Source organism: Gadus morhua, chromosome 6, assembly GCF_902167405.1.
Source record: "Gadus morhua chromosome 6, gadMor3.0, whole genome shotgun sequence".
Classification (NCBI taxonomy): Eukaryota; Metazoa; Chordata; class Actinopteri; order Gadiformes; family Gadidae; genus Gadus; species Gadus morhua.
The window spans coordinates 26,988,571-27,010,056 of NC_044053.1; the positions used below are offsets into that span (position 1 = coordinate 26,988,571).

Here is a 21,486-nt window from a genome sequence, read left to right on the forward strand (position 1 = left end):
GATCTTGCCTTTATGGGGGATATTACACAGCACCTGAATAATCTTAACAAAATGTTGCAGCCAGGGCCGCAGAAAAATAGTCACTCCGCGCATTCAAGTTAAAACTGTCACTCTGGGAGACGCAGCTATCTAGTGGTGACACCGCCAATTTCCCATATCTAACCGCTGTGCGTGCTACAGGACGTAATGCTGATATGGATTACTAAAAAGACAAGATAACAGGATTGCTGCAGGAGTTCGAACGGAGGTTTCAGGTCTTCAGTGAACTAGATAAGGAATTTGCAGTTTTTCGCCCGCCATTAACAGTCAAGCCTTCTGACATGCCAGCTGACATCCAACTCGAGTTAATTGACTTGCAGTGTGATACCAATATGAAGTACAAATTTGCATCTGTGGGCTTGGACACATTTTATCAATATCTCTTGCCAGGGTACCCCAAATTAACATCCCTGGCTGCAAAGGTTTTATCCATGTTGGGGACAACCTATCTTTTTGAACAGGTGTTCTCTGTACTGAAACTAAATAAAACAAAGCACCGCTCAAGGTTAACAAACACACACTTGAATGACATTGTGAAATGTGCTGCTACTCAGGATTCGACACCTGATATTGATGCACTCGTAAAGGCTAAAATATGGCAAGTTTCAGAAGCCAGCAGCAGCAAATAGATTGCAGTGAGAAAAAAAAAAGTTAATCAGCAAGTAGGCCTGGGCATAATTCTTGTGATGCTCTTTCAGAAATGTTGGCACTCTGATGAATACAGGTCTTTGAAAATAAGTTTACTCAGGTTTCATGTTAAAAGACAATGAATATCGTGCAGTATATCATTCTCAGCTTCAGTAGCCTACAAAACAGTTTGATCTGATGTAGCCTAATCTCATTGCTCATGCACTGCTATAACCTTTATGTTTGTTTATTTTATTTATGTACACACATTTACATTTCAAGTATGATAGCTTTCTTCATAGCTCCAACTTGAGTTTGTTTAGTGTGGTGAGTTTGTTCAGATGTAAAAATGTATTCACTCAAAATGTGTTGTGCTAATATAGATCCATGTGTTCCGTGATTATTTTACTGGTCCGGACCACTTCAGATCAGATGGGCTGTATGTGGCCCCTGAACCAAAATAAGTTTGACAGCCCTGCTTTAGAATAATATAAGAAAAAAAGTATTTTGCAGTAAAACAACTCTTAAGAGTAAAATTTATTCAAAAAGTTACTCAAGTAAATGTAACAGAGTAAATGTAACTAGTTACTATCACCTCTGCACCTAGTAAGCGATTTAACGTAGGTAATAGTTAAAAAAATGTAACTAGCTTAACCTGATATATTGACATCTATTAGTCAGTCATCATTTAGCTAAACAACATGCAACAGCATTACTCAACTTACACGGTTTGTTTGGAAAAAACAAGGACATCTTTTTTGCCTCTTGGCTGCTGGTTTGCTGACCATGCTTGAAAACGATCTGAATCAACGTCTGTGTGATTGAAATCACAACACGGCAGCGGTGTTTACCACCTGGCTCCGCCTGCTCATGGTGCGTTCAAAGGTGGCTCGGAAAAACGTGTTTACACGTGTTAAAAATGAATTGAATGGTTTTATGGCTGTAAAAAGTGCGGGGGACAGAGGGCACAGATACGGGAAGTGCGGGAGACATGTCCCCCGCGTACCCCGCATCCGCTAGGCCCATGGACATATGGTACCACATTCCAAATCAGCACGCTTGAGCCTCCGTTTTTTCAAATTCGAACAGAACACCTAGTGCTCGTTTTACACCGAACGCAAGTTTTAGCCACTGGGGGACCATAGGCAGGCTAGGGGAACTCATATTTATGTTAGAAACCTCATAAAGGGAGATTTTCATGCCATGGGACCTTTAATGTAACGTTAACATGACCTGAAACTCACTCAACTTGAATTCTTTGAATAAATCTGTCTTTGAGGTGCTTCGATAAGTTGTTCCCTCCTTTCGTTTGAAAAGCTTGATGGCACCGTTTGCATATAGGTTTTTGCGAATTTATTATTAATCCCTGATCATCCGCCTCAAACGCAAAGTACTTCCAGACACGACTCTTGCTATTATTCTTTCGACGAGTCGAGGCGGAGCTGTCGCACTCGCTGCAACTTCAGTTTCCATCTTCTGTGTTCCTTTGGCATTTAACGGCGGACTACAACACTTGTGAGTGTATATGCTGCCCACGTGAAGTCCGGAGGAATTGCATCCCCGGTACCTACGGTACTGTAGAAAAACGAGTACCGTTTTTAGAATTGTCGCATCGACTTGGTACCGAAGTATCGGTTCTCGTGACATCCTTAGTCTGAACTACAGGGAACTCTGTTCTGTTTAAAGGGGACCTATCATACCACCAGTTGTGATTGTGATTAGCCATTACAAGCAGGTTTGGAAATGTGCAGCATTGTGACATCACAGGTGGGCGTGTCCACCTAGATGTGTGCTGGATAGGTCAGTCTTCCAGCCTTCCCAGTGGACTGTAGCAAACGTTGCTCATCTATCCGTCACACATCTAGGTGGACATGCCCACCTGTGATGTCACAATGCTGCACATTTTGAAAACGGCTTGTAATGGCTACTCACACCTGGTGGTATGATATGTCCCCTATAACCTACAGAGAACCCTCTTATGTTAAGCTACATAAAACCGTGCTCTGTTTAAACTACAGAGAACCTTGTTCTGGTACACTACATGTAATCTCAGATCCAGAAGTTTGACAATGCTATACCGAACTTCTTGAGGGGGGGGGGCATGCGCCGGTTCAACAAGTGCGAGGCGCAAAGTTACGCAGGCTTTTCTGTTTTTATTTGATTCCAGAATCAGATAGAAACTCATTCACGAGTGTCAATATGGAGGTTTCAGAAGGTGATTTTAGCAAATGTATTTCTACAGTGGCCATTCTACTACACAGGTTTGATTGAACCATTACAGACCATTTGTCAAAAGACATGTCCGGCGGGACGTTTTAGCTTGCCTTCCAACTGGCTATGGGAAATGTTCCGTTTATGCCTGCACTTCGGATGCCATATCTTTAATTAGACCTCCAATCTGATCAGCTGCGGCAGCATTCTGGTGATAGCACTGTAGAAGAGTCTTGCAAATCGGTGCACACCATCTTGGCGTCGTTGATTAAGCAAACAGCTCCCATTATCTCTTCTAAAGCGAGTGTAGTCTTGTTTCACATCCGAGTAGTAATTTGTTTATTTTCTTTATTAAAATATCGAACCTGTGACAGCATAATCTGCAGACATAGAAACTTTATTAGTCTCTTGCAATCGATGGTCAGCTGTACCATGTTTGTTTGGTTCCGCAGGCCAGGCTGTTTCCAGCTTAGAGCCGTTCCTTGTAATGCTCAACTACAGTTCTATTTGAACTACAGAGGACCCTGTTCTGTTACACTACAGAGAACCTGTTCTATCCTAACTACAGAGAACCCTATACAGTTAAACAACAGAACCCTATTCTGTCTAAACTACAGTGTCCCCAGGTTTCATAAGGCTTGCACACTGCCCGAACAAACACATACACTACAGAAATTGTTTAACGCCGTTTCGAGATGAAGAAACTTTATCCAGCCGGCAACCACCAATGGGTATTTATTTGTTGTTTGTCGGGGCAGTTAGCAAGGACCTTTACACTACAGGGAACCCTGTTCTGTTTATACTACAGAGCGAAGTATAACGCAATGTCTGACTCTGTCTCTGTCTCTCGCTCTTTCGTTGTCTTGATATGGACTTTCTTTACCTCTTTAACTCTGTCTTTATGTCTCTGTCTCTGTCCCTGTGTCTGTCTTTACCTCTTTAACTCTGTCTTTATGCCTCTGTCCCTGTGTCTGTCTTTACCTCTTTAACTCTGTCTTTATGGCTCTGTCCCTGTGTCTGTCTTTACCTCTTTAACTCTGTCTTTATGTCTCTGTCTGTCTTTTCTACTGTGTCCCCTTCTAGTATAACTACAAGTATAGGAATGAGACGGCTGTGAGAGAAGAGATGGTTGAACTGGCAAATTACATTGACAGTGTGAGTATACATACATACACACACGCACGCACACACACACGTATAATGGGATTGGCTGGGGTTATCGATCGACTCATCGCTACTTGTTAGAGATGTCCGATATTATCGGCCCACCGATATTATCGGCCCGATATTAGCATAAAAATGTAATATCGGTCAATATCGGTATCGGATTTTTTAAAAAAAAAAAAAAAAAAAAAACATGGCACTTTTCCCTTAAATTAAGTTGAAGTATTTTTCTTATTTTGCACAGACAATATTAACATTTGGAAAGCCTTGTTGCATTCAAGAATGCATCCAGTGGGGCATCACAATAACATTAAGCATGATGTGTTAATTCCACAACAGGAGATATGTAATGTTACCTAAATTAGGTTTGAGGAAAAATAACCCAAATATCGACATCGGTATCGGCTGATATCGGAATCGAAAATTTAGAGTTGGACAATATCGCATATCGGATATCGGCAAAAAAGCCAATATCGGACATCCCTACTACTTGTGTACTCAAAGGCTTTTTCCTTTATTGTTGTGCGTGTGTGTGTGTGAGAACAGATGTATGTGCCCCTGAACATCCGCGTGGTGCTGGTTGGTCTGGAGATCTGGGCCCATCAGAACAAGCTCAGCACCAAGGGCTCGGCTGGAGAAGTGCTGAGTCGCTTCACCCAGTGGAGGGAGAAGGAGCTGCTGCCACGCCACCGCCATGACTCGGCACAACTCATCCTGTGAGCACACACACACACACACACACACACACACACACACACAGACACACACAGACACACAGAAACACACACACACACACACACACACACACACAGACACACAGACACACAGACACTCACACACACACACACAGACACACAGACACACACACACACACACTCACACAGAATGTTTCATAACCCATAAGTAATTAATATTGAGATGGGTTTTAAATATGCACAAAAACACACACATGTTAGCTGACACACAGGCAGAAACACACCTCACACACCCATGAGGATTATGTGAGGAGAATTGTTTTGAGCGTGCTAGCGGCACTTTCATGAAACGATGTTGATGATGATGATGCTGATGATGTTGATCTCTCCAGGAAGAAGAGTTTTGGCAGTACGGCAGGAATGGCCTTCATCTCAACCGTGTGTACCCGGAACCTTGGGGGAGGGATCAACGCAGTACGATACTTCCTTTTTTGAATCCATTTTACCTTACATATCTCAAAACAACCACCAAAGGATTGTAGCCTCGCAAGCTGGGCTGCTATTGAACTAGTTAGGCTGCAATAGGCTACCTTTTTTGTCTTACATTATGGCGCAGGTAGCAAATACATACATTTCACAGGTTACATAGCAATCCTAAAGAAATTATGTAATTTTATAACATTGTAGCTGTTTGGATAACCATTTATGAACAACTATTTACGTTCTTACATTTCAATGAGATACCTTGCAACATTTTTGTTTTCCAGCTATTCGAGCTAATGCTCATGTGTTGGTAAAAAGACATCGGGCTATCACACATCGACGATGTGAATGATTAACCTCTTTGGTATCAACATACACTCCTTTTGAGAGTGACTGGTGGTCTGTCATAAAGTTGGTCCCACTTAGAAAAAACGATTAAAAATCCATATGAGACATGGGGAAGTGAAGCCAGGACTACTAGCTGAAAGACAAGGAACCAAGACTACAAGCAGACAGACAGGGAACCAAGACTACTAGCAGACGGACAAGGAACCAAGACTACTAGCAGACAGACAGGGAACCAACACTACTAGCAGAGAGACAGGGAACCAAGACTACTAGCAGAGAGACAGGGAACCAAGACTACTGCAAACAAACAAAGGGCCACAGCAAGCTGACAACGCAGTTTTTAAGTGGGAATGATCTTTCCAAGAATCATTGTGTGCACAGGCCTTATTGCTGTTCATTTTCCAGCTAGCATTAATGTAACATAAAAACATTTTGTGTCTCTTGGTAGCTCTGATCTTGCTGAGATTAACCCATAACAAAAAAACCTTTATGTTTTTCTTTTACTAGGTGCATAACCATAAAGAATGTTTGTATATGTGTTATGTGCTCATTATACCACTGTTAAGGGGCGTTGTTCGGCCCGACGCGCAGCGGAGGGCCGGCGACCCCCTTCACAGTGGTATAATGAGCACATACCACAGACTGAAGTGAGCTATTGCTTTTATACAACGGTTACTATTATGGCAAAACAAAAGTCATTGACACACTACATTTAAAAAAAAAAACAAGAAAGTCAAAATAGCTTTTTTTTTTAAAGAATACAAAAAAGTAGTCCCTCCTGGCTGCCTTCAAAATGCACGACGGTCGCTATGCATCACACTTTAGCGTCCCTCCGAGAGAAGGCTGGGCTAGAGCGGTTCGCCGGCAATTTATCCTATGGAGGAGTTCACTCACTGTGTGCCTAAGCTTTCGTTAGTCTCTCCATCGCCTTGCTCACTCCCGGAGTAACAACATTTACACCTCATTCAACATATTTTTAGGCTACTAACAACTGCTACTTTGTAACCGTTTCTACTTCAAGGCGCTGAGTGATATGCAAACTTTCACAAAATGATTGGGCGTCATAGCAGTTATGTATACGCTAACAGTTAGGAACCAATCAGATCACTGCATTTAAGCCACCCGTTGTATAAATATATATATAAATGATGAAAAGATCAAGTCAGTAGTCAAGTTCAATAGTCATTCACTGGCACCTTCTTTTCCTGTCTCCACGTGTGTCTCTCTTCTCTCTTTCTGTCCCTCTGTTCAGTTCACTAATAACAACCTGCCCTCCTTTGCAACGATCGTTGCCCATGAGCTCGGTCACAACCTGGGGATGAACCACGACGACGGGCGGGAGTGTGCGTGCGGCGCTGGAGGCTGCATCATGAACTCTACAGCAACGTATGCACACACACACACACACACACACACACACACACACACACACACACACACACACACACACACACACACACACACACACACACACACACACACACACACACACACACACACACACACACAGTATCATTCACATTTTTCACAATTGGTCCTTACCCCTCCTATGGAATATCCTAGATCTCCTCTCTCATGTCTTCTCATCTCTCATGTCCTCTCCACTCCTCTCTCATGTCCTCTCCACTCCTCTCCTCTCTTATGTCCTCTCCTCTCTCATGTCCTATCATCTCACATGTCCTCTCCTCTCTCATGTCCTCTCGTCTCTCAAGTCCTCTCCTCCCCTCTCTCATGTCCTCTCCTCTCGTCTCTCAAGTCCTCTCCTCCCCTCTCTCATGTCCTCTCCTCTCCTCTCTCATGTCCCCTCCTCTCCTCGCTCATGTCCTCTCTTCTCTCATGTCCTCTCCTCCCCTCTCTCATGTCCTCTCCTCTCCTCTCACATGTCCTCTCCTCTCCTCTCTCATGTCCTCTCCTCTCCTCTCTCATGTCCTCTCCTCTCTCATGTCCTCTCCTCTCCTCTCCTCTCTCATGTCCTCTCCTCTCCTCTCCTCTCTCATGTCCTCTCCTCTCCTCTCCTCTCTCATGTCCTCTCCTCTCATCTCTCTCAAGTCCTCTCCTCTCACATGCCCACTCCTCACTCATATCCTCTCCTCTCCTCTCTCATGTCCTCTCCTCTCCTCTCTCATTTCCTCTCCTCTCCTCTCTCATGTCTAGGGATGGGGATCATTAATATTTATTGATATCGATACCATTTTCGATACTCCTTAACGATCCTAGTCTTTATCGATACCACTATCGATACTTTTCTATTAATTGGTGGAAATACGAAGCGTTTTTAGTGATGAGGAAAATATTTAGGAAATAAATAATTGCATTTAAATTAAATATGTAATTCTTAATAAATATTGACATCAGTAGTTTTTTTTGTTATATAAACTAAAATGATTAGAGCACTATACAACTGTATAAGTAACATAGAAACATGAGTTATACAGTATTGCTCGTGTTTCTCACCAAAAACTCAATTTACTGTTTCTTTTTGTTGCATTTGATCATGATAACCTAACAGTCGTTTGATAACCTAACTCGATATTGCTATTGATAAGCCCAAACGTTAATGATTTTCGGGTTTTCTCAACTTCTCTCTTCTCTCACCAGTGGATCTAGAAACTTCAGCAGCTGCAGTTCGGATGACTTTGAGAAGATGATCTTGGCCACAGGCGGAACCTGTCTGCTCAACTTCCCCCGTCCAGACGAGGCCTACAGTGCCCCCTTCTGTGGAAACAGGCTGGTGGACATAGGAGAAGATTGTGACTGTGGATCAGAGAAGGTAGGATCGATAAGATGGATACATTTGAGGGAGTTTGTGAACTACTGCGTTTCACGTCTGCTGTGATGTAATGTGTGTGTGTGTGCGTGTGTGTGTGTGTGTGTGTGTGTGCGTGTGCGTGCGTGTGTGTGTGTGTGTGTGTAGGAGTGTCAGAAAGACCCTTGCTGTGAGTATAAGACCTGTAAGCGGATGCCTGGAGCCCAGTGTGCTTATGGAGTCTGCTGCCACAAATGTCAGGTACAGGAGCCACACACCAAGTCTAACCCCGACACCCCACATCTGAATACAGCCCTATTAGGACTTCAGCCGTGATCATAACCACAACCTTGTCTACAGTTCTATGTGACTGGTATGCTCGTATTCTATGTGTTTGTGTGTGTGTGTGTGTGTGGGTGTGTGTGTGTGTGTGTGTACAGTATCTCCCAGGAGGCACAGTGTGTCGCTCGAGTACAGATCAATGTGATCTTCCAGAATATTGCAACGGGACCACTGCTCTCTGCCAACCGGACATATTCATACAGGTAGAGCGTTGTGTATATATAGATATCAGTGGAGGCTTCTCCATTGAGGAGAGGGAGGAAGATCCTCCCTAACATTGTTGAGAATAAAAAATGTAGATTGCCCAGACTATTGTAATGAATGAATGCCCTTAAATATGACTACTTTATTGCCTTTGAATATATAATGTTCGTTTCCCTGGGTAAAGGGACATTAGCACCCCCCATCGCCTATTGACAATTACTTCAGGGAGGAACGTCCTCCCTCCGCCTCCGTTGACTCCCATTCATTTTCCCGAAAGTACTGGCGGCCGGTGGATAACATGGGTTTCAATGGGAGAGAGGAGGAAAATCCTCCTCTGAGTGGGTGGGACCTTAAGGGGTCTGATTCGCGCAAAAATCTATCCGTCTGCGCTATGAACCAATAAGCAGGATCCCTGGATGTTGAGCTGTGTTGCCAGTTTGGTCCGATTTCCCACCCAATTGGGCTACTTTTAACCATGTTAGGCTGGAAAGATTATCATTGGGCGGGAAATCTGCCCAATCTGGCAACGCTGTCGATAGCAAACCCGGTCTGCATTGCCGCGGTGCTCAGTCTGAGAGACGCAGAGCAAGTGAAATCTGCGATAGCGAGATCCTAAATGCACAATGGAAACATTGGAAACGGAGGACATTGTTAACGTCTTATTACAAAAAGCATTCCATTCATTCAGTTACAGTGCTAAGTTAGCGACCAAAGAAATAGGTAGACCACTTCCCAAAATCACGGTCACCAGAAGTAATGGCAACGTCAGTGTTGTGAGTGCTACATGGTTTGCTAGGTACGCATGACTTACTGGTAGCATTACAAGCAATTGTAACTGAAAATAAACATAGCTAAATAACTTCAGTCAGTGAGGGCAAAAATAGGCCCAATGATAGGCCCAGATTTTTTGATTTACTTTTACAAAAAAATAGTAGGCCTGATTTGACTAATATGCTTTGCATCCTTTCCTTCTCAAATTACAGTGATGCCACTGGTGGCTTTGTATACATTTTGTTCACATAACTCCCTCCCTGCTATTTTGTAGTTCACCAAAACACCCTGAAACAACTTGAGTCTCACATTCTTATGCCACCATACACCAACAGTGCAAGCAGGCCAATGGCAACCAAGCGCGCAGTCCTTCCTCCCTCACTTTAAAAAACTACCAGCCACCACTGATATATATTTAACTATACATCATAATGGTTTCATGTCATGCGCAATATTTAAATAAAAATGTAACTAATTATGAGACCTTATAATCTGTATTTTCACTAGTTTTAGTGCCCCTGCTTTCATCCTGTCATACTTAATCAACCATCTGGTGATTCCCAGCGAGCTGTAACTAGAGTTGTGTTTGCTTCTCCAGAACGGCCAGCCATGCATGAACCAGCAGGCCTACTGTTACAATGGAAAGTGTCAACACCTTGAAGGACAGTGCAAAGCTATCTTTGGATCAAGTATGCGGCCACATCACATGATATATGTTCAATGCCATCTGGTTGTTGTGTGTGATGTGGATGTGTCATATTCTTCTCTCTCCTCCAATCCTCTCTCCTCTCCTCCCATCTCCTCTCATTTCCTCTTCTCTCCTCTAATCACCGTTCCTCTCTCTGATGAGGATGTGTCATCTTCTCCTCTCTCCTGTCATCTCTTCAACTCTCTCCTCTCCTCTTAACTCCTCTCCTCCCATGTTCTATGCTCTCTCCTCCCATCCCATTTCCTCTCCTCTCCTCTACTCTCTCCTCCCATCTCCTGTCCCCTCTCCTCTCCTCTAATCTCCTCTCCTTCCCTCTCCGCTCCTCCTCCCAGAGGCCAAAGCCGCTCCGAAGGTTTGCTTTACAGAGGTTAACAGTAAGGGAGATCGATTTGGTAACTGTGGATACCAAGAATCCGGCTTCAAGAAGTGTGAGAGCAGGTCAGACACTCACCCATATGTGTGCCTTTACACACACGCACACACAAACGCGTCTCTTTTTATGTTATGAACATCATCCAAGTCAAATGTGTACACAATGTTAATAGTAATATGGTAATAATATGCAAATATTAGCTGTCTTATGGAGATTCTAGATAATAGACTATAATATGTGTGTCTCTTGGCTGGTAGGAATGCGCCGTGTGGGAAGCTGCAGTGCTCCAACGTCCACACCACTATATTTGGAATCGATCCGTCCATCATCACCACGCCCATCGGTGGCACCAAGTGCTTCGGTGTGGACTTCATGCTGGGCACTGACGTACCAGACCCAGGCATGGTGACCGAGGGCACCCCCTGTGGGGACAACATGGTACTGCACATAATATGCTTAGGCCTAGTATACACCTTTCCGGGATCAGGGTTATTCAGTAGGATTAACCGAATACAGAGGGCTGCTATTTTTGCTACAGGGTTACTAAATATAAATCAGCTTAACCATAGAATAGTAGTGTCCGGCCAATCCAATGCCAGATTAATAATACCATTTTGCTCCATTGAACTGGGATTAAGAGAAAAAATGCTATATCATAGTTGCCCACAAAAGCAATAAAGTTCCCTTCTACATTCTGTAGATCAAAAGATGTAAATTTTCTAATTTAGACTTAATCCACCACTTTATCTATGTTAATGATAGTTGTGTTTATTTTGAACAGGTTTGTATGAACTTTGAGTGCCGCAGTGCTGATGTCCTCAACTACGACTGTGACGTGGAGACTAAATGTCATGGACACGGGGTGAGACTGCATCCGATTTGTTTGTCTGTATGATGATTCTTTCATTTCCCTTTGAGTTTCACGACTGTAGTGCTTGGTGATTGGATGATTATAAACATGATGCGCCTGCTGTGTTCCTTGTCTCCAAGCCCCATCCCATTATGAATATTAAAATATTTCAATTTGTTTGTCTACCCGTCTCTCCCTCTCTCTCTGTCTGTCTCTCTCAACCAGGTGTGTAACAGTAATAAGAACTGTCACTGCTCAGAGGGCTGGGCTCCGCCCCACTGTGAGGTCAGGGGTTACGGCGGCAGCGTGGACAGCGGGCCCACATGGAATGGTGGGTGCAGCTCCGGCCGGCCTCTCCACACCTCCACAAGGTCCACATTCACTCTTGAGTATCCTCAACCCCTGACATGTGTCTCTAGATAAGGACACCTCGGTGAGGGACGGCATGCTGGTCTTCTTCTTCCTGGTGCTCCCTCTCCTGGCCGTGGGGGCGTTTGCGTACCTGCGCAGGAACGAACTCCTGAGGCGCGTGGGCCTGGGGCGCAGGAAGCGGTCGCAGGGATACGAGTGAGTCCACGCCTACAGAATCCCGATCCTGGTTTTACCCAGGCGGTTCTTTAGAGGCGTACTCCGCTGTTCGCTTCCTTCCTGCCTTCTCATTTCTACTTCTTGTCGCCAGGGCGGACAGCAGATCTCCAGCCAATTCCAGCAGAGTGCCACCTCCCAGAGGACCGCCCCCTGCTGTTACCCGCCCTAACCCTAACAGTGTCGCGAGGGACGGGGTGAGTTTCCAGGTTAGAACCTTTCCGCTTTGTTTCCTGTGCTTACGGTTCATAGAACCAAACATTTTACTCTCTACGATCTTTATTGAACACTATAGGAAGTTGAATGACGCCTCAAGGTGTTTGCATTCCTTGAATTTGTTTTGAATGTGACCTTAGCTGTCAACTCTATTTATTGTACATGTTCATGTCGTGTCATTGTTGATGCTGAAGGTGATGTTTATTCTCTTTCTCACGGTTTCCTTCTGTAAAGCATCAAGCTCTGCTCCAAGAAGAAAAGGTGACTCTCCTCTTCTCTATCTGTAATGCGTATTTCAGCCTTGTTCTGCAAAGACATTATGTGTATCTATAGTATCTATAGTGAAAGCAGGTTATGGTTGTTATCCAGGGGAGGGAGTGATATATTATTGCAATAACAAGGCCATTAATTGACTGAACAATGATATGGTAATGACCCCGTAATGGGACAAGCCACAGATCATTAGTTCTTGTGGGGTAATTGTGTCGGGTTTACTTACATTCTTGTGTCAAATCGCAACATTGAGGATACTGATGACAAACTGATGAACACAAAACAAGACATTTCCCGACAGAAGTCTCCTCGTTGGTCTGAAAGTGTGTTGAACGGCGAGCCATCAAAAGAATACCATGTGTAAACACAACATTGTATTTGTGTGTTTTTGCGTGTGGGTATGAGGTCCTAAAACATTTTTCCATGCCTAACATGTAATTAACATTTGATAAAGGTGGGATTACCTCTGTGTTTACATGGCTGGTTAGATCGGCTTTCCTGTGTGCATGTAAACATGCTCATAGTCTTACAAACCTACTGCTTTTCATGTCTTCCGTGTGTGTGTGTGTGTGTGTGTGTGTGTGTGTGTGTGTGTGTGTGTGTGTGTGTGTGTGTGTGTGTGTGTGTGTGTGTGTGTGTGTGTGTGTGTGTGTGTGTGTCATCAGGTGGTGCAGACCAATAGGACCGCTTCAGTTCCATCTTATGCAATGAGACCACCACCTCCTCCTCAGTAAGAACCAACACAATACTGCTTATAAAGCCAGCTCCGGCCATTAGATCACAGTTCACCCAGTTAGCTTCACCAAGTTAGCTTCATACAGTGAGCTTTACATAGCCAGTTTAACCTATAAAGCTCCAGAAATGTTTAAAGGGGACATATTATGAAAACAACACTTTTCCTGGGATTTGGGGTGTTGTTTTGGGTCTCTGGTGCTCCCACACGCATACAACTTTCAAAAAAGTCTGTACATGATTTCTTGACATTCTGAAGTACCCCGCCTGTAGTTACCAAACGAGCGAGTCAGTTTCAGCACCTCCTCCTACGTAGGAAGGGGGCACATTTGAATATTACCTCCCACTTCCCCACCCCCCTCCAATCAGAGCATAGCTAAGTTGACCAGCGCTTGTCTAATTTGTCAGTTCGCCGCGTGGCAGGGAGTCCGGCGAAGCTGCCAGACCCCCCGGCGGCAGTCCGGCAGCTAAGCTCCAGGAGTATAATCCCTTTCTCCGCCGGAGCTGGCAGACTGCCGCTGTCACACCAAAATTGTACCGCCTACGTCATCTGCGATCGAAATTCCAATCCTGCCTGGCAACAGACGCGTCAGACGCAGATCGCGTCGAACGTTGCCTAGCAACGGACGATCGCGTCGAACGTTGCCTGACAACAAGGCGAGTGTCACAAGACAAAATAACATTAAACAGATGACAATTATTTTACAAATTACATTTATTAGCGTTGCTAAATTTATATTTGTATTGTATTTAAATCTTTAATCGCATTTATCTAGTAAACTGAGTGTATTAGCAAAAGCTAGCTAACCCTATGATACACTTTATACACTCAGTTTACTAGCTAAATTCAATACAATACAAAAATAAAGTAAAAACAAGTGTTATCTGTATTATGTTATTTCGTCTTTGGCAACATGAGCGCAAATGTTTTTTGAAACCTGCCTGGCAACGGACAATCGCGTCAAACGATGACGTAATGTTTCGAATGCAGATTACGTAGGCGGTACAATTTTCGCCTCCCGGTACAATTTTGGTGTGACACCGCTGAGCTCCCCCCCTCCGGAGCTGCCAGACTGCCGCCGAGCTCCCCCCACCGGTCTGCCGCCGAAGCTCTTGTATGGAAAGCCAAGAGTGCCACAATCCGGCCATATTGGCACGGCATGAGGGCTAAACCGTGCGGAATCCGGCCGGATTCCAGCCGCGCCAATCTAGTGGCACTCTTGGCTTTCCATAGTCCGGCAGCTCCGGCGGGGGGAGCTCAGCGGTAGTCCGGCAGCTCAGCTCCAGGATTACAATACCTTTCTCCTCCATGTCTCGGTTCAATATGGACTTCAGAGGGTCAAGGCCAAAGTTATTTTTCCCCAATTCTTCTCAACAATGGCCAGGATAACCCCCACTACAAGTCTTTACTTGTTGTGGAAGTACCAGAGACATCAGACGCAGTCTTTACGATTAATAATATCATCCGAGGCGCACATAGCTTTCGGCCGTGTTACTAGATATAATATAATATATAAATACCAGGCGGCTTCTCCAGTGAGGAGAGGGAGGAAGATCCTCCTTAACATTGTTATGTAAAAAATGTAGATTGTCAGGACTACTTTAATGAATTAATGCCCTTTAATAGGACTACTTTAATGCCTTTGTATACGTTATGTTCGTAGCACCCCCTATCGCCTATTGACAATTACTTCAGGGAGGACGTTCCTCCCTCAGCCTCCATTGACTTCCATTCATTTCCCCAAAAGTGTTGGTGGCCGGTGAATAACATGGGGTTCAATGGGAGCGAGGTGGAAAGTCCTCCTCTGAGTGGGTGTGCCTAGCTAAGGGATCTGTATGCCTTAGCCTATTCACTAATAGGCTGAAGCCCTGGTTGCGCTATGAAACAATAGGCAGGGATAAGCAGGGAGGGGTTATCCCCTCAATGCAACAAGAACCAACGAACCCACTCAGTCGAATGCCTCGTTTCCACCGAGCGGTGCTCTACTGTTCGTTGCGGTATAGTGCGGCTCTGTTCGCTTATATTGACGTTTCCGTAGCCCGCGGCCGGGCAGGGCTACCTGCGGCCGGGCTGCGGAGCCTGCGGCCGGGCTGCGGAGCCTGCGGCCGGGCTGCGGGGGCTGCGGCCGGGCTGCGGGGGCTGCGGCCGGGCTGCGGAGCCCGCGGCCGGGCTGCGGAGCCTGCGGCCGGGCTGCGGAGCCCGCGGCAGAGCTGCGGAGCCCGCGAGGAGGGTTGACTTGATCTATAAATGACGTCCCTCAATCTTAATTGGCTTAACACCATGACCAACATTCTGAAACATCCATTAACATCCACATTTGCATCCACACAATAGTGGTGAAATAATGTTTTTGTTCCTAAATTATTTGATACTCTGACCTTTCTGTTTGATATTGTGGAAAGGTTGTTAGTGAATGATTCAGAGCATGATGCATTTTAATTGGCATCACTTTTGGTATTGTCTTTATTTTTCTTAAAACGATTGTAGCTGAAAATAAGCATAGCCAAATTACAACCAATAGCTTCAGTCATTGAGGGCAAAAATAGGCTCAGATTTTCTTATTTAGTTTTACAAATCAAGAGTAGGCCTGATTTGACTAATTTTGCATCCTTTCCTTCTGCCCTTGTAGTCCAAGACATGCTGCCCACAAACTTTCAAAGTACAATGCTGCCACTGGTGGACTTGTATCAATTCACATAATAATATATATTGTATAATAATAATAATAATAATAATAATAATATTATTATTATTATTATTATTATTATTATTATGAATATTATATTATATAGATATAGAGCTCGAATCGCACACAGTGTATGGGGCCCATTATGTTACACATTTGGGTTCACACTTTACACACTTCAGCCTCTCCTTACTTTCTCTCTTTGTCTTTTGTGTCCAACAGGAAACCAACAGCTGCCAGCCAATATCTAGTGCCTCAAAGATCTGCCCCGCCTCCCCCAGTCTAGCCAATGGGGGATGAAACATGCAACACTTCCTCATCACAGCCCAGTAGGCTTCTGACTGGTCAACATTCACTGGCAACTTACCGGGGAAACTTACAGTCTACGAACAGAAAGAATACTTTCTGTTCGACACAACTTTCTTTCTTTCGATTCCCCTCCTTACTGACTGTTGCCACGGCATATTAACAACCACTGCTGCTGAGTGATTGCACTTCCCCTTCTGCTCAGCAACGTCACAGGACTGTTACACACCGCAGATGTGACCCCCCCCTCCCCCGCCCCTGCCCCCCAGCAACGGCTCACACGAATGATCAGCTTTTGGTGTGCTTGATTCGGACTACCCTGCTTGTCCGGTGCTTGATCTCTTCAAATTGTACAAACCATTATATACTGTGTTAATTAGACCATGGGCACATTGACGCTTTCTTTGTTTTTTCTTTAGTTGAGGTACATAAACGGCTTATGGTGGGTCTTTTCTTATCTTTATAATATCTAATGCATTTTAGTTGAGTTAATCATTTATAGGTCTACACCTGAAGCTTATCACTGGAGCGGGAACCCTGTTCTAAATCAGCGTCGTGTATAAATGTGTTCTGGGCAGTTTGCCTGAGAGCCACTATCGAGCAGTCACGCAAACCACTAACGTCACGCAGCCAGACCTCTTGCACTCTCGAACATCAATCCTAGTCGTATTCTCTTTCATACAGCACCTTTTAAGTAGTGTCATGCTAAGGTAAGGACTAAACCCTTACCATCACCTGGGTAATTGGCAGGTTGAGCCAGAATGCTCACCATCAAATGACTGACCTACGAGTACCAGAGTCTGTTTGGGAATTTTTCTTGGATATCGAGGCTTAGCGAGCATCTCTTGCCATGCGGGATGGGGGCCTCGATTTAATGTCTTGTTTGAAAGATGGCACGGTTAAAATCCAATCTCTGGCCTGCGGCATTTATTATAAAGGAAAGAAGGTTGAGCCCCCCCTACTGGCTCTCCCAACACCTCCACCAGCACTCACCGGTGCCCCATACCAGGGTAGACCCTGCTTAGCTCCCAAATAAACCAGTGACCCTTACCTATACTCATGTGCTGACTTGGCTTGAATCTGGGCGCGTCAGCCCAGAACAGCTGGGATTTGCATCTCCATTACACGGGGCAAACCGCTCAAAGGTATGTCTTTAACTGACCACACGCTGGTGTCATGGTGGTCAACCATGACACCAACTCGCCAAAACTGCAGAATGAAACTGACCCTGAATCTGTTCAGTAGACTAGAGTCTGATGGCTGAAATGTTACTTAATGTTGACACTGAGTCGTACCTGAACGATGAGCATGGCTCCGGTCCGACTCCAGAGGTGGTCCATCTGGGGCACCACTGCAGGTTTAAACCCATAATGGAAACGCAAATCAACAGGCCGCGCTTTGACCCGGCTAGGCCACAAGGGCCAATGGAGAAGTGCTGCAGCTGTAGTCGTCCGTTGACGTAGTGCGGTGCCAAGATCCTTCGGAAATCCAGGAGCTAAAAAGTATAATATTTTGTCATATTCTCATCTATTGAAGTAAGGCTACTATCAATGAGCAGCCAATTTAATTCTTACAGGTTTTTTTATTTTGAAAGACGGAGGTTAGGCTAAGTGAGTTGGTGCTCTGCTTCACAAACACTGGTACATTCATAGACAATTACCTGGGCTAAAGGTGTATACACTGTGTAGATCTAGATAACCTTTACATTGTTTGTCAGTTTTTATTTTTGCTGTTTTATTACTTTGCTGTGGTTTTGCACATGAAACTGACCATTTGTGGTATACTATTTTACGAGTGTTTCAATATTTTGCGCAGTACTCCTCAGTGTAATGAGTTGGATGTCAACAGTTTGTGTGCCATAGGAAAAGATGAGTCCTAGCAGAAACCAAATGGGAAGACAGTGAAGTTGTTGTCCACAACTCCAATCGATTTTTCCCTGGTTTCAATTTCATCATTTTATTCTTTGATAGAATATAAACCTTTCATCAAATGACTCATTCATTTACAATGACTTGCAAGTTGAGTGTGTGTGACTGCAAGATAAATGTATTGTTATCCTAAATCGACCTTTATTAGCCATTGAATGTCCTGCTTCAATCATAAACTGAATTCATTAACTTCCTGGTTTTCTGAAATTGAATTATAAGCCCCCGGGCACATAATGACAATCGGTTAGGTTGTAAGACTTGACCTTATTAGCCATAAAGACCTGAACCACCACACTGACCCAGAAACCCTCTATCGCACTCATTTTCTATTTTTATAGCTTTTTTATTTATATTTACTGGTGAGATTTGGTTTGATTCTTCTATTGTAATGAACACAAATGAAAAGCAGCTTTATATATTACTGTGGTTCTTATTTTAATTGTAATAATCATTATAAAGCCGGGTGTTTGATGGGGCTGTTAATAAAAATAAAATGCACAGCCCCCCAAGTTTCAACTGTAGAGGTCAAAGAATTACCCTAGAAACAGACGCCCCCCCCCTGCAACCACAACGAGGTGTCTAAACATGGCTCTGGTATTCAACCATACCAATGACCTAGATATATGTATGTTCATAATCTATTAAATGTATTACTTCCAAATGGTATGATTAAAATTGAGCCCTGATTCTGAGAGTCACTATGCTACATACTCGCACTGCCATGCAGAACAGTCATTCAGTCACATCATTTAAATGAGAAACATGTGCTTTAAAACATGTATACTGTTGTACTATCAAGTTTTTGTATTTTTTATATTTTGTTGGCATTCATTTGTTTAACGCTCCTGAAATACATAACAAATCCTGTGAAAAAATTATATATTTAGCACTTGTGTTCACCAATCTGTCTCATCCAAAATGTTTCATGAAACCCCCCCAGACTATTACCATAACCTAGGTTATGGTAATAGTCTGATGTAGTCTGAGTCTCATGATGTCTCATGTTGTATCCAAACCTAAATCGTACATCATAAGTAATAACTTTTCTTCATTTTTCAAAAAAGTTATCATATTTACATCCTGGGTCAACTAATCATCGTACTTTCAAATAATAACTTAACCTTTCGATGTTTCACTCTTTTAGATCATCTTAACTCTCATCAGGTACAGCCACACTATATTGCTTAAACAGAACAATAAACGATATATATGTAGATAGACAGAGACAGAGGACACTGGTATCTATAGCCTAGTTATAACAATAAATACATTATAGAGGTAATTTCCTAATTACAAGGTTCTGGTCCAATGTTGTGCATTTCCATGGCTAAATTTACACTCACGTGACACAATAGACATTTAATAAAATTGTAGAATAATTCAACATAGAAAACAGCTATATGATATATTATGGTACACATCCTGTTTTCTGCTACTTTGAATGCGTCATATGGAGAATGATTGTAAATTAAACTATAACCACAGTACTGTACTAGTATCTATTTCTTCATTTATCTCCTTCCAGCATGCAGCAGCAAGCATTCTGCTGCAGGGCCAAATCAAGGCAGCAAGTCATTTCAGGGCAGGCGTTGCAGATTGCAACGCCTTTGCTGTAATTCAAATTACTATTTTATATGCTCACCAATATTGGATGCCCTGTTTTGCTTGATAAATGCCCTTTAAAGGTGAAAATAACTAAGAATCCCACTAAGGTTGGAACACAGGACCTTCTTACCATCAGGCAGTTGGCTGAATGTGGCCTTCATGGGGATGTGTTTGTGACTGCTAGTATAACGTCTAGAAAAACGAGTGACCTTGGGTAAACACTGCTTTGTTTGATTGACAGGATACTTATACCAGGATACCTAAAACATAGGGCAGTTTTACATTTTTTGCAATCACCTGTGCTCAAAGTTGAAGGCTAGATGTTAATGAAATAAGTACATGCATATGTTGGGGGAACCCTGTGGACTGGCATACAGTGGAACGCCCTTTTTAATGCTTCTAGTCAGCTGGAGTAAGATGCCCCCCTCCGCCCATGACCCCTACCAAGAATAAACAAGCATACAAGTCAACACATTCTGTGTCCCGTTATGGTGGAATGGCCTATCAGCTGAGGAGGACACCACTTCATGGACCACGAGTAGGGCATTCTCTGACCAGGAGAGGTCAAAGGTCAGGTCTCAAGGTATCCATTGCACAGGAAAACCTGCACGAGGAGGAGAGGAGGTTCATATGCTTTCTGGGGGGATCCCATTATCTGGTTGAGGGCTTTAGGTCAAGAATTGCTCCATATTTTGATGCAGTTGTCATGTAAGAAAATGTACATACTTTTATTTGCAATCTGTGTTGACCATTTTATCTAGTGTTTTGATTTTATTTATCTACATAAAGGTTGACTGATTTAACATTGTCTTTGCTCTTGATGTGTGGTCTATCACAGAGGGAATGTACCACATGGTGTACCACATGGTATGGACTCAATAATAAAATGTATACACAAATCTAAATATAGAGAAATCTAAATATAGAGAAACATAGAGATGAATATACTTATGTCGATATCTAGGCATATAATTTACTCTTTAGAAATACCTTCGATGTGGATGTAGATGTAAAGCATACGTCACACACTGCTATACGTTATGATTCCTGGATGTTGAAGCATCACCTGCACCTGCACATCATCATAACTGCACTCATCTGGCTTCGCTCCTACCTCTCCGACAGATCTCGCTTCATCTCCCTCCACAACCACACATCTGCCACAGCCACCGTCACACAAGGCGTTCCCCAAGGTTCTGTACTTGGCCCCCTCCCCTTCATCATTTACCTCCTCCCCCTTGGTCAGTTATTCTGCCATTTCTCCATGGACTTCCACTGCTATGCCAACGACACCCAGATTTACCTCAGCAACAAATCCCCCCACAACTCCCCCCTCTCCCACATTGACTCCTGCCTGTCTTCACTCACTCTCTGGATGCAAAATAACTTCCTGAAACTTAACAGCAACAAAACTGAACTCCTCCTCATTGGCTCCAAATCCACCCTCAGTAAACTCGCAAACCCCCCTAAACTCACTATCGACGGCACCACGATTTCCCCCTCCCCCCAGGCCCGCAACCTTGGCGTAATCTTTGATTCCACCCTCTCCCTTGAACCCCACATCCGCCACACTGTCAAAACCTCCTTCTATC

General features: G+C 43.8%; 1 protein-coding gene across 3 annotated transcripts in view; it reads left to right on the forward strand.

The window, feature by feature from the left end:
* The window catches only part of adam9a (ADAM metallopeptidase domain 9a), a 35,474-nt gene extending 15,693 nt beyond the window's left edge, over positions 1-19,781 (forward strand). The window contains exons 8-24 of one of the 3 annotated variants that reach the window (XM_030359440.1): positions 3,961-4,032; positions 4,588-4,757; positions 5,129-5,210; positions 6,820-6,953; positions 8,166-8,337; positions 8,482-8,574; positions 8,754-8,858; positions 10,229-10,319; positions 10,672-10,777; positions 10,970-11,150; positions 11,494-11,574; positions 11,788-11,893; positions 11,982-12,129; positions 12,242-12,356; positions 12,598-12,624; positions 13,302-13,366; positions 16,278-19,781. In XM_030359440.1, coding sequence (XP_030215300.1) covers positions 3,961-4,032; positions 4,588-4,757; positions 5,129-5,210; positions 6,820-6,953; positions 8,166-8,337; positions 8,482-8,574; positions 8,754-8,858; positions 10,229-10,319; positions 10,672-10,777; positions 10,970-11,150; positions 11,494-11,574; positions 11,788-11,893; positions 11,982-12,129; positions 12,242-12,356; positions 12,598-12,624; positions 13,302-13,366; positions 16,278-16,341 — 1,812 coding nt within the window. In that variant the 3' untranslated portion in view covers positions 16,342-19,781. The remainder of the gene's footprint in view (positions 1-3,960; positions 4,033-4,587; positions 4,758-5,128; positions 5,211-6,819; positions 6,954-8,165; positions 8,338-8,481; positions 8,575-8,753; positions 8,859-10,228; positions 10,320-10,671; positions 10,778-10,969; positions 11,151-11,493; positions 11,575-11,787; positions 11,894-11,981; positions 12,130-12,241; positions 12,357-12,597; positions 12,625-13,301; positions 13,367-16,277) is intronic. The other 2 variants (XM_030359442.1, XM_030359441.1) reach the window with 2 other exon arrangements.
* Positions 19,782-21,486: the final 1,705 nt, after the last annotated feature.